A 16376-nucleotide genomic window follows, 5' to 3' on the forward strand; every position below is an offset into this window, starting at 1 on the left:
ACATCTTGCTGATTAAACCTTATCTTATGTGTATGGTTAGGGAAAGGGAGACTACTTTATTTTAAACATATTCTCATTTATAAACATGAAGTTGAGGCATTCTAGAAACTAGCCACACTATTTTTCTTTAATGATGGAAATTAATCAAACAAAAATATGAATGAGTAAACAGCTGTGCTAATTACAGTAGTGCTTATTAGTAACTAGATTTAAAAGGTTACTGTAAATTTACATTCTCTACACAAGAACTGCATCTTCCACACATAAACAACATCAACACCAAAACACAGGAAAATAATTTGATTGATTGTCCATATTCTATTACGTCTTGGTACTTTATGGATTCTTTTTTAAAAATTATTTGAAAAGCAGTTAATGTTTGTTTTACTAGTACTCAAAGATGTTAAACAAATGTCAAAAAAATATTTTAAAAAAAACAGGAATGAAATCTGTGAGAAAATATTTTTGGTTCTAAAGGAGACACAGGCGCATCCATTCATTTCCGCCAAAAAATTCCTTGCCTGAGACAACACAAGCAAGCAGTGACATTGCACTGGATGACAAAGCTTTGGGATTCTTGTTCCTATTGAAACCATCGGAATGCAGCACCTGTAGGAAGCATCACTTTCTGCAGAAACAGAAGAGAACAGAACAGGGACACATGATGAGGAGAAGAATAAGCCCTGAGCAGAGTTCAGCAGCTTGCCTCTTTTGAGGAACATCTAGAATAACACATCACAGTAGATGCCCCATCTTTCAGCTGGAGTGCTTCATGTTTCAGAGTTTGATCTAGCCATCTTATATATATGTCATTCCAATTACAGTCTTCTCTTCTCCCAATTTTTTCCACTTACAGTTTTTGTCCAAGGAATTTTTATTCCTAGCACCCATATCTTCTTAGATATCAAGAACCTGATGATTTCTGGTAGAGCCCCTCATTTCTTTGGTTCAGTCATTCAGATACACACAAATACCCTTCAAATTCTTGAAGAGGTGCTGGGAGAGAAGTGGTCTAATGTCTCTTTATGTGAACACAGTAGTAGTTCATAAGTGGCTGCTCTCTCAAAAGATATGAGAGGAGAAATTTGTTCATCCTCTGACAGAATGAAGACACAATAGTTTTTCCACTTAGAAAAGGGTGAGTACCTAAGAATGTAGCACTTAGCATGTCAACATGCTCTGGACAAAACTCAAGGTACTGGAATCAGGTCATCTGTAATCTACTAAAATCACATGAGGATGCCATTTTGGGCACTCCAGTGGCACAACAAATGTACATGAATGATGACAGTGGCCATCTTAGACTGAAATAAAAGAGATAGAAGACTTTGCGGTGTTTGTATGTTTAGTATAAACTCACAATCTACCAAACAGTATCAGGCATACAGTAGTGTTCAGGTGGGAGACAGGGTGCTTGTTCCCATTACACAACTCTAGTGCTATGATTCTACTTTAACTACCATGGCAACACCCTATGGAATCTTGGTACAGTATTTGCAATCTAGGGACAGATATTTAGAATTCTATCTAGTGCTTCACCAAGCTACAAACCTAAGGATCCCAAGGATGCAGCCATGGTAGTTAAATTGGAATTGCAGTACTATAACTGAGTAATGTGAAAGGGTCTAAGGATTTTTGATCAGTAGCAGAATCAACCTCACAAGTCCTTTGATCAAATTAATCTGTTCTTGGTCTTCCCTGAAGACCTCTTTTAGTAACCTAATGGGGATGGGTTTTTAATCAGGCAGGACTCAGAAACCCTAATGATTTCCTGCAAACTCTGATCTACCCTTACATTGTAATCTATTTTCTTTCCACCCTTGCCTAAGATAACCATGAGAGATGATGGCATACTATGGATTGAATTAAGGACAGATATTGGCTGGTATCCTGTGCAGCAGTTATGAAATTGTAAGCTGGATTTATGATCTCAAAACTGCTGGGGATTCATGTTTGAAACAAACAGTTGTGGCAGGACCACAAGGGGTCTCTTCAGTTGCTTGTTCTTGATATGCCCCATAACTGGGGGAGGGCTGCAGACATTATTCCACAGTATCCTGATCTGCAGCATCTTGGAAACATTTCAGTTGGGTGCTGCCAGACTGCAAAGGTACGTTTGGGTGGGGTGGCATTGTCACATGTAACTATGCAAGTTCTCATAGCTATGTTGACAAGACAGGATCTCAGACAGAGAATTTTATTGTGCTGGCCTAACAGATCCCATGAATAGACCCCATGCACATGTAATGTATCACATTGGGGAAACCTCTGGGATAGCATGCCAATCTCTTCCAAGGGTATGGGCCCTGTTAAGAGGGGCTGTGATTTTACAATCTAGGAGGGCAAACAGGAGAAAGGGAGAATGAGAGAAAGGGCTGGAGCAAAACTAGCTTTGGAAAATTACTTCATCATCTCTTCAATCAAACAAAACTCAACAGACAAAAGGAGTAATTACAAACCCTTTGACAGGAATATGGGCTTTGCTGAGGGAGGAGCTTTGCCCCTTTTGAAGTACTAAAATTCCCTGCTTTTGCTGGTGGCAGTAAAGTTCAATATCATTGGTTGGCATTTATTAATATTAATTAAGATGCATCTTAACCTAAGAGATGGGGAAGACAAGTATCACTAGAGACTGGTCCTCAACTGAACAATTCCTTTTGTACAAAAGTTTTGCCAGAATTGGAGCATATGTGTCTTCCACAGACATAGTAAGCCTTTCTTTTATTGACACTGTATGAGTGTGAGAGTTTGCTTTCAATCTTACGTTTCTAGCTTTTAAAGTGGGGAGACCACAGCTAGACTGAAATTTTGCAACTTTGACTTTCAGTGCAAGTTGCAGTATTTGGAGGGAAAACAATATTCCTTCACAGTTCCAAGCTGGCCTGTCAAATAGTTCAGTTTGTGTCTCTTTGGTTCATTTGCCAAACACATAATTGGGAGGAAAGGTCCATGAAATTGCCACCAAAAAGTACAAACATGGAGTGTTGTTGTTTTTTTAAAAGATGGAGTGCCTATAGAAAGGCTCAAAACAGATGGACTGAACAGACTGGTGCAAGGCTGCGCCATGCGGTTTGCACCAGGAACGCAGTAACCACATGTGCATGGTCCCAATCTAGGCTCCTGCCGCAGTCCTAAACCAGGCTGCTGGAAGGAACAGATTCTATCCGTCCTTCTTGGCCCGGTTCTTTGTGGATGCCACAGGCTTGGTGCAGCTTCCAGCTGCGTTTGGGGCATGCATAATCTGAATGCTATGTCTTGAATGAAGCCAGAATCCGTGTCATTTGGCCTGTGTGTTTCAGGTCTTTATAGCATTTCTAGAATTTCAAAGAGAATGATTCTTGTTGCAGTGGTGGCAAATAGCAATAATTTAAATCCATAGTGATGCCACATTCCTGTCTTGCCCTCAATATTGTTGTTTCACTGAAATGCTCCAGTCATTCTGCTTCTCAAAGTGTTACACCACGCTTTGAGGTCTAGGAAAAACTAGGATTCTTTTCAATGACTAAAGAGATCTTTATAGATTAGGTAACATCTCTTATGATTTCACTTTGAGCAAACTGCAGTAATGTAAAATAATTCATTGCACAAAATGCTCAGGATAAAATGGCATCACATACTAAACGTTCTTTAAAAATCCTCTCTTCTTTTACAGCTGCTGTTTTATTTTTCCACCTTCTTCAGTACAAAAATAATCATTTTTAAAATAATTATTGCAGTGGAGTGGATAAAAGCCCACTTGAAAGAGCATACCTTAAATCAATGTGTCATGTACAATTCAAAATTTGGCTTAGTCAACAGGCTGTTTCACAGCACACAATTATAGAGCTATATTCCATTTTAACTTCCATGGTTGCATCATATAGAATCTTGGGAGTTTCTAGTTTGTTGAGGCACCAGAGTTTCCTGGCTGAGAATTATAAATGCCTCTCCTTAATGTTGCAGTCAAGTGGAATCATAGTGCTATAATTTTTAGTGTGGAAGAGCCCAATGTAATATGACACTATAAATAGGACTACAGTCAAAGCCTGAACTCTAAGCTGTTTTCATTCAGAAACACCAGCTGAAGCAGTGGATACCTTCTTTATGTACCATTCAAAAATAAAACAGAGGTGAAGAAGGACAGCTAGACATTCAAAACATAATTGGAGTGAAGAAACTCCTGCATCTAAAAAATAAACATTCAGAATGTGGCAAATGCAGCATTGGAAACACCTTGGCCACACACAGGGCAGCTAACTGTTTTTACCCCCAAAACTACCAAGCCACCATAAAAACAATAACTGATCAATTCAAATATATTCAAAGATTTCACAGGCAGTCAGTTTAAGCCTGTTAAACTAACTGCCTGATCCTATGCATTTTAAAATGGATGTTAGACTGAAGTCAGTGGAAGATACTGCTTAAGGTGGTTAGGTCCATAGCCTAGAACTAATATTTACAGTTTTAAAATAATCTGATCCGATTTGTCCAAAAATCCCACATTTCTGCTACACATATCAGGGAACCTCCTAACCAGGGGGCCACTCGAATTACACAATTACAGCATGTCGAGTCCACTTTAAATGGCATGGCTGCATCCTATGGAATCCTGGGATCTGCAGTTACCAACACCTATGGAAATCCTACTGATTCAATGGGCCTACACTTGTCACAGTTACAATTGGATTTAAGTCAAAGTCTCTAGGTTGCCGGCTATCATGTGTATCTACTTGGTTGCAAACCTGAGGCAAGGAAAGATTTTTTTATTTTCCACTGAGCAAAGAACAGTTATGACAACTTGTTCTTTAGCTGAAAATCCTGCTGTGAGCTCTTCTCTTGACTTACAGTGGGGCACCATTATTTCACAGTGAATCAAGACCCTACAGGTTCCTTGTACCTACTTGTTCCTGACCTATCACTGCTATATACATATATATAGTTGTTACGGTAGTGGAAATGAATCACTTCTTAACCTTCAGTAGCTTGCCTTAATGGTGGGGAGTTCCTGGGGGGAGCAAAATGGCCCTTTGAGAAAGTCATTTCTTAAATTTTATTAAAAATGAAGTACTACAGATACTCTGCCAACTGCTATCTCTACCCTTCACTGTTCCAATACAATGTCACTGACTCCCTCAACCTTCTGCTGTGCCTAATGAACAATAAAGTGCCAGACACCTACCAAATCAAATGCGGAAATCGACAGGCACTTTTTCCACTTCAACTGGCTAAACAACACCTATTTCCTTCACAAGGTCCTCCTTGGCTTCTTGTTGTCCATGAATCTCCACCAAGTGAATCCTGCACTTCAAGACACTTTTACACAGCTAGCACACCATGGAAATCAGAGCACTGCTAAAATTAGAAGCAGGCCACCTACTCAGCTCCTTTGGTATAAATGGTAAATAGATGCAAGTTTTGAAATCTCTTTGCACTCTGCAAAATATTCTGAATAACACCCAGTGCACTTTTCCCCAACCTGGCTCCTTTCAGATCTTTTTGACTACAACTGCCATCACCCTACTCATTGTGGCCAATGAAGAGGAGCATGCAGTCCAAAACATTTGGAAGGACTCACCTTCTAGTCTATACAGAAACATTCATTATCTCTTAAAGATGTCTATCAAAGAGGATGTCTACTTGAAAGATGGACAAACTAGGAAAACTGATGAAATTCAAGTTCAAAGGTAGTATGCTTCTTAATTCCTCTCAGTTCTCTGATGCCCCATTTGCAAGATGCAGAGACATCTGGTTGACTCTTGTTGAAAATACCATATTGGATTAGATGGACCTTAGTATGACCCAGCAAGGATGATTTGTGGGTTTGGAGCCCTGGTGGCGCAGCGGTTAAATGCCTGTACTGCAGCCATTCACTCAAAACCATAAGGTTGCGAGTTCAATCCCAGCTATGAGAGCTCAAGCTTGACTCAGGCTTGCATCCTTCCAAGGTCGCTAAAATGAGTACCCAGCAGCTTGTTGGGGGCAATTAGTTCACAGTCGTAAACCGCTTAGACACTGTTAAGTTCAGTATGAAGCGGTATATAAAAATGAAGCTGTTTGGAGGTTTGTGTAGAGGGAAGAAGAACCTAGATAAACTAGAAAATTGGGCAGAAATTAATAAAATGAAATTCAATAGAGACAAATACAATAGTCTACATTTAGGCCACAAAAAACAAATGCACAGATTCTGCACAGGTTAGGCCTCATCTAAAATACTGAGTTCACTCCGGAGATTCCACAGGATGGAACCATGGCAGCTGAAGTGGAACCACAGTTCTATAATTGTATTGTGTGAAACCACCCCAGGTAAATTTTGTTTAAAACCAAAAAACAGAGAACTGAAATTTTCTGGAATATCTTTATCATTATGCATTCCATTTTAACAAAGAAGCAACCATATCTGATGATATTCCAAGTTTCATACAAAAAGAAGAAGATATTTCTCTGTCCCAAGGGAATTACAGTCTAAAAGAGACAACACAGAACAGAGGAAGCATAGTTACAATTAGGAACAAATCCTGAAGTGTGGCTAGGGCAAAGGAATCAACAAGAGAAGAATTTGAAGGGAGAGAAGATAGCACCACATAAGAATGTGTTTATTAAAGGAGATGAGATGCCTAAAGTCTGAAAAAAATTACTTTTGCAGACCACAATGCCTCAAATTCCTCCAGTCAACCTAGGCAGTGGACAGTGTTCATGCTGTCTTGGGTATTTGGGAAGCTATAACCCAAACTGAACATTCTGTGTTTTCGACAAAAGCCCAAAGATTTGAGGAAGGATGTCATATGGTATCAACAGCACAACTAAATAAACTGTGCACTTGTGTTTTGGATAGAAGTGAACAGGCAGGGAAAGATCAAAAGACAGTTGCAGTAAGTGAGGTGGGGAATGACCTGAGCATGAGGAGACAAAGAGGCAGAATCTGTCAACACAATGTGTTTGGCTGGGAGATGTAGGGAGAGAAGGAAGAGGAAGAAAACCAAGACTTAAGTATGGTTAATAAAGTGGGTGGCAATGGCTATGAAAAGTGATCAAGGAGAGGTGAGGATGGGGTGAGGTTAAAGACATATAGAAGAGTTTATTATACATAGGAGTGTGGCACATAATTGGTAATGCACTGTTGCAATGCTCTCTGGAAATAGACAGAAATACTCTTAAGCATACTACTTGGAAAATGTTGTTACTTTGTGAGAAAAGCTGGATAATTCAACACCTACCATGAGAAGTTAGGAATTGTACTTAGTACTCCCTGTAATGTCCAGCTCAGCAGACTTATCTTCATGATAACATAGTTATTTCAGACCTTGGAAGAAATGACTGCTTCATTTTATTCTAAAACAGTCAGTTATTATCAGCTAATATACTTTAACTGCAATGGTTCCATCCTATGAAATCCTTGTGTTTACAGTTTGGTGGGTTGCTTAAGACTTCTCTATTGAAGCTCTAGGGCTGCAGTTCAAAATAATGTGCTACAGAAATCTGGCAAAGAATTTTGCCTCTGTAAACTATAAATCCCGGGATCTGTCTGAACTGAGCCAGGCCAGTTAACTTGTAAACCAACTGACATAACTAGCTAGTGTAGATCCACTCAAGACACTGGATAGGTCAATTCTTTGGTTTGTAAGCAGGCATTTACACTGACCTTTCCTGACAAATACCTAATAGCCAACTGATCAAAAAGTAGTTACTCCCTTTTCAAGTTATATACTAGATGATACACCATGCAACAATGGAGAGAACTGCTGCATTTAGTACTTGTCTTTTTAAAAAAGGCTTTAAACAGATATGTTTTGTTCACCTATGCATGTAATGCTGTACTTGATTAAATGTGCTCTTCTACATACTGTTGAAAGAATGGAGGCTCTCCACCTTTCCATTGCATCTGGACACTCTTCAGGACATGGGGCACATCCTACATATTTACACTGACCTTGGGAAGTATGAAAAAATCTGGTGTGGAGTCACTTCCCTTCCATATAATAACTGACTACATATTCTTTCATGGAGTGCTGATACCCCTCCAGATCATCTTAACTGACAACAGCAGTAACATCTCTGACAAAATGTAGGTCTGTGACTCTAACGTTTTAGCTGGCCCAGTAAAGGTATCACTGTTTTGTAAGTTTGTGATTTTGTTGTATTTTGCTGCAGGGCCAACATAGCTATTCCTGAATATGTTTGATGGTATCAAGGTTTTCATCCTTGATATTATACTTTCCATCTCACCTTCAGTGTTTTACACCTCATCACACTTCCCTCTTCCCTCTGTTTCCTTTCCAAAGAAGCTAGATGAAGCAAACTGTCCATCTGAGCTGAAACTTAGAAATGCAGAAATAGGCCAATTTCCAGTTCTTCTCAGGTTGCCTTGGGTCATGCCTAGAGAACCTCAGACTTCAGGAGGACCTCAAAGTACACTATTTTGCTTATTTTAAGTGGCAGAAAAGCTTTTTCAGAAGTTCTAATGAGCTAGGAGTCAAAACAAGTAGCTATTTAGAGCAGAGAACGCTTTACAGTGAGGTGGTAGCAGATCCTGAAATCTGAGAGACAGCTTAAATCTGAGCAACACTGAGGCATGATCCACTGAATCTGTATGCCATTCTAATGGATGGGAGCAGATTCCCCTGAATTCCCCTTAGATGGAACTTACTTAAACACAAAGCAAATTTGAATCACTACAAATTCTGCATAGTGATTTCAGTCACTATAGGGAAAAGCCTAATTTACATTATTAGTTGGTTAACAATGCAGTTGAGATGCATGGGATGGAGTGTGTGTGTTTGGGCAGAGGATTGAGAACAAGGCATCCCAAGGAAATAATTAGCAGGCATTGCCAATTTCTCTAATGATCACGGTGTGTAAGAGAGAGAAAACACCCTTTAAATGGGATGAAGGGCAAGATAACAGATTATGAGGCATCACATAACAAGAAGAGATCAGGAGACCTGACAATTACCTGAATGAAATTACTGGTTCATGTCTCATATATTCTGTTTGTCTATTTCACTATTCTCTCAGCACATGTGTATGCAATGTATCTTCCCTTTTCTCTGAGTGGCTATAGTTAAAACCAGGCCAGAAGTACATATATCATTTTTGTATCTATTATTTCAAGTAGGCTTTAAGTATTATGCCACAGAGCTGGGATCCCTTCACGGTATGTGGTGGGGAAAGGGGGAGGGTATTGTTAGGTAAGTCACTAGGGGGCCATATTGTAGGCCCCATATTCATTAGCTCAAGGCTGGATGAATGGTTTACCAATAGCCGTCCCCTTTCCACCCAAATTGTTGTGGCCACGAAGACCCACAATGGAACTCTCAAAGGAATACCTGCTGTTTTCCAAGGCGTAAGTGTTTCCCAGTGGGCTACCCCAGCCATATTCTGTCCAGTTTTATGACCTCCATTTCTTATTGACACCATCAGGGTGAGCAACTCCCAGGTGTTGGAGGGCACACATCACACTCTCCAGGAACATGGAAGGCTGCACTTCCCCTATTTGCCTTTTCCACAAATTTGGGATCTCTGAAATTTCTTTTGCTTCTAAATGCCCCACAATGCTCCTGAGATCTTGGTGCAGAGAGAACTACAGCCCATTTTAACTAATTTGGGGGCAATTTTTTGAGCTCTTGCCAGTTTCAGGCCTGTCTGGACCTTTCTTCCTGGTCAGTGACTTCCTGTTTGGGAAAAGAAATACCATTTGGGCTTTTAAAAGTTAAGCCCTGCCTGGAGGGCCAGAAATGTGGTGAAAAGCCCCCCCCCCATCATGAACCCCAGAGGCATGCAGAGACATTGAGACAACTGGAGGTGCAAAAACTGTACCCAGTTTGGGATAAAGGAGTTTGATGAGCCTTAGGACTCTATGAATCTCATTCTTACTGCTTCCATTCCTATACGTGCAACAACAACAACAAAATACACTCACTTCCCAGGCAGGATCACTGAAACCTCTGAAACACTCAAAGACTTTTCGTGGGCCCAAAGACTTCACATGGCCAACCAATTATGGGAAACGTTCAATTTGGGACTGGGTGTACTATCACTTTATGGAAGAGTGAGAAGAGGACACAGGGTTGCTCTTTCAGATGGCACCTTTGCATCTACTGAGGGTCTGATTTTGACTGCAAACTCACTGTTTTGTTCTTTTTAATACTAAAAATGCAATTGAGGAAAACATGAGAAGTGTTAGAGCCAATGTGATGCACTAGCAGAATTGTCAGAAGGTAATGAGTGAGAGCTCAAAAGTATTAGGCAAAACTATGATAGAAGAAATCTTTAATAATAATATGTAATTTTTCATTGCTATTTGTCTTTCTGGTATCCCTCTCAAGTGACTAGCTCTGAAAATCCCCTAGACAACTTGTTTCACTAGCCAAATGAGTTTATTTTGTAGTTGAAATCCCACTGCCCACCCCCACCCCCCAGCATCATCTTTCAACAGTATGACAATTTTACTTGTAACATAAGCCAAAATATCTATTTGCTGTTCAAGGTAACCATTATGAAAAAGAGGCTCCTGTCTCCTTAAGCAGTTTAACCATATGTCTATTTCATCTGTAGAAAATCCAGTTGTGTTAGCTCCTAAGTAAATGCAAAGAATTGCAGCCTTAAAAATAAAATAAGACTAAAAACAAAAAAATATCATTTTTACATTTATTTATCTCATAGCAATTAAGTCTTAACTTAGAACAGGCCTGCCACTACTTGACTGGTGCTTGTTCTAACTCACAGATTTACAACAGATTTGTTCCAAATTGAACAGGACCCATCAATCACAGAACAGAAAACAAATCAAGAAGTGGGGCCATTCACAGGTTTGCTGTGTCACTTGACTTTCCACAAACTCCCATAATGCAACACAGAAAATGGGAAAATAATTTAAGCTAATATGCATTGTGCAGTCTACTCACTTTGGGTCTCTTTAGAAGGGACGGACTTTTCCTTCTCCCCTTTTCCAGATCACTGACTCAGCAAATTAGAACAAGAATATAATTTAGCATTACAGCAGAATTTGAAAGATACCAGTCCCCCATATCTCTAGCACCCAGATCAACCCCCCTCCCTCCTCAAAGGTTGCATTCCAATTGGATGCTAATTGAAAAAGTTTGACTGTAGCTAATAAGAATGTAAGTTATCATACTCTCCGTACGATACAGCACTTGCCTCAATTCGTACCATGATGTCTACAGCCATCTCTGACTAGAAATTACCTTTGAAAGAAACATATCCCACTGCCTTACAATCATGTAAACAGTGGTTTTTTAGGAGCTGCACAACTCAGAGAGATGTATAATAACATCACAAATCCACAAAACAGTGATACCTTTGGGCCAACCAAAATGCACAAAATACATGTTACAAGCTTTTGATGCTCCACTGGCTTCTTCATCAGGCAAAGGTGTTAATATTGCATAGGAGAAAAAAAATTATGACAATGTTAGCCACAAGCCTGAATTTTGTCAAGATGTAGCTGTTCCAGTACAGGTGCTATGGAGGGACATATATGTAGGCAGGACCCTCCTCCTTCTGCCTACCTACATGAATGTCCTTGCATAACACCTGAACTGAGTAAAGCTACATTATAACAAAATGCAGGCTTGTGGCTACACTGTCATTTTTTCTCCTGTATGATTTTTAATACCTTTCCCTGATGAAGAATGCAGTAGCTCTTCAAAAGCTTGTAACATGTATTTTATGCATTTCCTAATAAAGGTGTCACTATTTTGTGGGTTTCGGATGCTTTTGTACTTTGTTACCTGGCCAACACAGCTATCCCTGGATATGTAACCCAGAAAAAGGAGTCACAATCCAGATATGGAATGTGCATTTTCAAAGGCAGGTGGTGCACACTCCTTCCACCCCCATCATAATCAAACATTGATCAAGGCAGGAAAACTGACTAAGGCAGATGCAAAAAAACTCACTTTGCACCATTCAAAGAAAGAATCTAGCTTACATGCTAATGGAAGCAGATGACTTTGCTTTTTGTTTCTCAATAACTGGGGTTTAAAGTGGGCCATGTTCTTCACCTCCTTGTTGGGCTCCCTTTGTTTTACTGATCACCTTTGACAATTGCAAAGAGACCTACAGCAATCTCATTTGCATTAGCTGCAGAGCTGGGTTTTAAAAGTGCATGACCATTCTTTGGACTGGAATCTGATAACTTTACAGCTCAGGAATAACCAAAGCACCAAGTGATTGGCTGAATTAGTTCAGTTGTATGTGTACAACAATCCTCAAACAAGGCTATATTGTTTACATGCTAGAGAATGTGAGAAAGGCATGCTACATAGCTGCTTCTATAGAAAAACAGGTTTAGGGGCTGAAATTTGGAGCTGAGAAGTGCTTAACCCTTTCCACAGCATTTTACTTACTTCCTGTTATTTCCTAATCTTACAAGCTCCCAAATGCATTTTTTTGTCCTTGTGCCACAGACATCGGCAGGCTCACAGGTGAGAGGAACAGCTAAAGGGGAAGAGAATGGAGGTCCAGGGAGAAATCTGAAGGGGTGGGAAAGTTTTTGCCCATTCTTAATTATGAATGTCCAATTCTGGAAGTTTATAATTCTTCCCCAAAATTTGCTCTCTGCAAATTATTGTGTAATGTTGAAAATATATTCATTCTCCTCCAGAAAAATATGTAGCGCATCAGAATAAGGAACTGAGAGTGTACAGTAGCTATTGAGTAAACTGTGTTGCAGAATAGCCTCCACCTAATAACCCCTATTGGCAGCTCTAAAGTGAGGAGTAACCAACCCATAGCATTGTTCATCTGGATAAATCATCACAGTAAAATCTATATTTTGTCTTAGTCTGCATCCGTACTGCTGATATAATGCAGTGTGACACCACCTTAACTGCCGTGTCTCAATGCTATAGAGTTCTGGAAATTGTAGTTTTGTAAGACATTTAGCCTTCTCTGTCAGAGAGCTCTGATGCCACAACAAATTACAATTCCCAGAATTCCACAGCACTGAGCCATGGCAGTTCAAGTGATGTCAAACAGCATTATTTCTGCATTGCAGCCCCAGAGGACTAAATATTCCTAGCAATTTTGTTTACTGGCAACATTTATGTCCCTACCTTCTCGGCTGCTGTTTCAGGCTCATCTGATTAATCAAGCCCTGTTCTCGCATTTGAGGTCTTCAATGACACACTTGTCATGACATCACTGTGTTTAGAAACAAGCCCTTCAAATGACTATTGGAGCTGCTCTCTGCTTAGGCTCCAGTGATCCTTACTAAGTCAGATCCCACTGACAAGAAATCTTTGCCAAAATAATAGCTATGGTCATCAGTTTTCATAAATCTTAGCTATCAGGCAAGGAAGGTCAATGGGGCGAGATTACCATTACCCCTCTCAAAAGAGGTTAAAATAAAATTTCACTCTATTTAATGGGGGGGGGGGGGGTCGTCTCAACATAAAAATGATAATAGTTATGTGGAGACCCTGGTCAATGACATTAATATTCCACATACTCTTTGCTCAATAAGGTATGTTTCAAAGCACTCAGGTAGCATCTTGAGTCTTACAAACTATAATGGAGTGCTCTAGATAACAGAAACATGTCTATCAGCCAACACCAATGGTCTAAATAGACAGAAGATCATTAGAGCAAATGCTTTGCATGCAAAAGCTCCTAGGATCAAACTCTTTTCATTTTGAGTTAAAAGGATTTTGAATAAATTAGCTATAACAAATTCTGCCTGTAATCTTGAAGAGTCACAGACAATAATGAACTAGGTAACTTTATCTCAGGCTGAAGCAACTTTATGTCAATCTAAAATAGTGAAAAAAATCGTAACTGGCCAGTGAAGATCACTAGAAAGACCCTCTGAGGTCAGCAAATTCTGGTTTTTGGATGGCCATGTTGTCTCATACATCATGTTGAGCAATGCAGAAAGATTATTAATACTGTATTTTTTAAGTACACAAACTTTGCTTCCTAGATGTTTAATGTAAATGGATGGATGGCTATCTATTAGTCTGAAGTGGTACACCTGTATCTGTACTATACCAGTTCTGACTTCCAACACTCTGCAATGAAGAGAAATGCACACACACCTGACATATTCAGACTTGGTGTGGTACAGGGGTAACACACTGCAATCCTATGTACTTCATTTGAACTGTAAAGTGAGTTCAGCAAAGATTAACCCCAAGAAAAGAGTACAGGACTGCAGTTTAAACAACTAAGCAATGTATCAGGAGATCCTTGATTCACGTGTTCTCTTCCTCTGAGTTACTCTCACTCTCTGATTCAGCCCTCCATCTGCAATTTCAAAATAATATTGACCTATCTTACAGAATAGTAAGGATTGCAACAAGATAATACATGTGAATCATTTAGAACTTTCAAAAGCACTATATACAGCATTATAACTATTAACAGAAAACTAGCATCATCAGGGGGAAATTTAAGCTAGTTTCCATCTCTTTGAAATGTTATTTTGTATGTGCAGCAAGTCTCCCTGCCCACCCTTGCAGAGAAACATTCAATCATAATAAACCCCCAGATGGAGTCTGAGATAGTATAGTCCAGACACAGACTGGCCACTTTATCAGCTGTTTGCAAAACATGAACATAAGGATTTAAGAGAGCTACTCATAGCACCACACAAAGGAAGGCCAATTTGAGACAGTTGCATTTCCAATTACTAATAACTCTGTATACCTGGTATGTTTAAAAAGACTGGAGCCATGTGGAATATAAAAGGTAAGCACTGGTGACAGATACAAACCCCTGACACTTCCACATCCAGTATTCATAAAGTGGTACTGTGGTTCCACACAGAGGAGCTGGGGAGGGGGGTGTTATTAAGCTGCTTGACCAAAACCAATTACCTCCAGTGCAGCAGAAGGCTTCTTTTTAAGTTCCTCACATTTTCGGAATTTGCAAATCTGGTGCCCAGTTTTACGATTTCTACAACTGCTGCACTGCTCACAGTTTATCCGTCTTCTGCAAGGAGGACACATGCCACATCGTTTCCTTTTCTTTTTCCCTGAATTGATGGCAGACGCCAATTCATTCTGCATTGGGTACTCTGCTAAGCCAGCCATATGGAGTGCACTCTCTGCCAGAAATACACCAGCAGGGGTCATAATGAAAAGGCCAGGGTTGATAGGAAAAGCCCCCAGGTAAGGAAAATCAGATGGGCTGTTCATTGTCTCAGCAGCCGACACAGCTTCCATGTCTGAGATACCCGTCCCGTGGTCATTAGGCAAGGGAATGTGCTCCTGGACAACTCTTTTGAGAAGCTCCGTAGACTGAGCAAACTGTTGCAAGATGTTCTGTCCTTCTGAAGAAAGATCTGATCTGCCCAGCATGTCAGCGATGGTTTTGTGCTTTGAGGTAGAATTGCTTTTATCCATGGTTGCTTCATTGCCGTTGGCTATAGGGGCACCTTTCTCTGAATGTTCACTTAATGAGCTGGTGCTACCAAAAGTAGAGTAGTGGGAAAGCGGTCGGGACTTCTTAAGACTTTTGTTCAAAGGTTCACTTATTATCCCACTTTTGTTTCTCCTTTCCAAATTAACTGAGGGCTGAGTGTTATCTGGGCTGCTGCTTTTTTCCAATAAGTCTGGCTTAATACCAGTGTCTTGATGAGAGCCAGGATCCGACATCTTTGTTGTTCGATTGTTTATTTAACAAGGACAGATAAAGGAACAAGCCCACTCAGTGTGGAAAACAATCAACCACAATACTATGAACACCAAACACCCAAAAATGGATAGGGGTGAGGTGTGCGTTCAGTGCAACTTCAGGACCATTGCAACATGTCTTGCAGGTTTCATATATAACACACGGCTCTGAAAGTTTAAAAAAAAAGGAAGAAATTAGTGACATGTTAATAATTCCTAAAGCAAAAGTATTGGCTTGTGTTGGCTTTCATTTAAGCCTCCCTCATTCCTTCATTTTGACTTGTTTCTTATATTTCAGCACTTGTGGCACTTCATCTGATAGCTTCAATGCACTGCTTGAAAACATACTGCCACACAAACACAACCAACTGGGAGACTAAATACTGCTAGATATGAACACATGAGAAATAAAGCAGATTACAGTCATTAGATCTGCATCCTTCCCTCCTCTGTAGATATTTAGGAATGTCCTCCCTCTCTCTCTGTGTGTGTGTGTGTGTGTGTGTGTGTGTGCGCGCGCACATCACCTGCCTGTCTGCATGTCACTTGTTGACCTATGATGACCCCATTAATTTCATAGGGTTTTCTTAGGCAAGGAATACCAGAGGTTGCCAGTCCATCTATAGCCTACAGCACTGTATCAATATTTGGATATCTGAAATATACAATGAAGTAGTACTGAGCTAAAAGAGATCTGGCCTGATCCTAAAATAGTTTCAAGGTGCCACTTCGGAAAGTGCAGTTCCAAAGGAGCATTTTTCTATC

At 40.0% G+C, this 16376-nt stretch overlaps 1 protein-coding gene across 8 annotated transcripts in view; it reads right to left on the reverse strand.

Moving 5' to 3' along the window:
- Positions 1-6: 6 nt before the first annotated feature.
- CXXC5 (CXXC finger protein 5) overlaps positions 7-16376 on the reverse strand; it is an 80348-nt gene continuing 63978 nt past the window's right edge. For 6 of the 8 annotated variants that reach the window (XM_042463538.1, XM_042463536.1, XM_042463537.1 and 3 more), the window contains 2 exons: positions 14814-15779; positions 7-628 (listed from right to left, as the gene is read on the reverse strand). In XM_042463538.1, the coding sequence (XP_042319472.1) occupies positions 584-628; positions 14814-15593 (825 nt within the window). In that variant the 5' untranslated portion in view covers positions 15594-15779 and the 3' untranslated portion in view covers positions 7-583. Of the gene's footprint in view, positions 629-10609; positions 10933-14813; positions 15780-16376 lie in introns of those variants that run through there. The other 2 variants (XM_042463539.1, XM_042463540.1) reach the window with 2 other exon arrangements.

The sequence above is a fragment of the Sceloporus undulatus genome, chromosome 4 (genome assembly GCF_019175285.1).
Source record: "Sceloporus undulatus isolate JIND9_A2432 ecotype Alabama chromosome 4, SceUnd_v1.1, whole genome shotgun sequence".
NCBI classification, from domain to species: Eukaryota; Metazoa; Chordata; class Lepidosauria; order Squamata; family Phrynosomatidae; genus Sceloporus; species Sceloporus undulatus.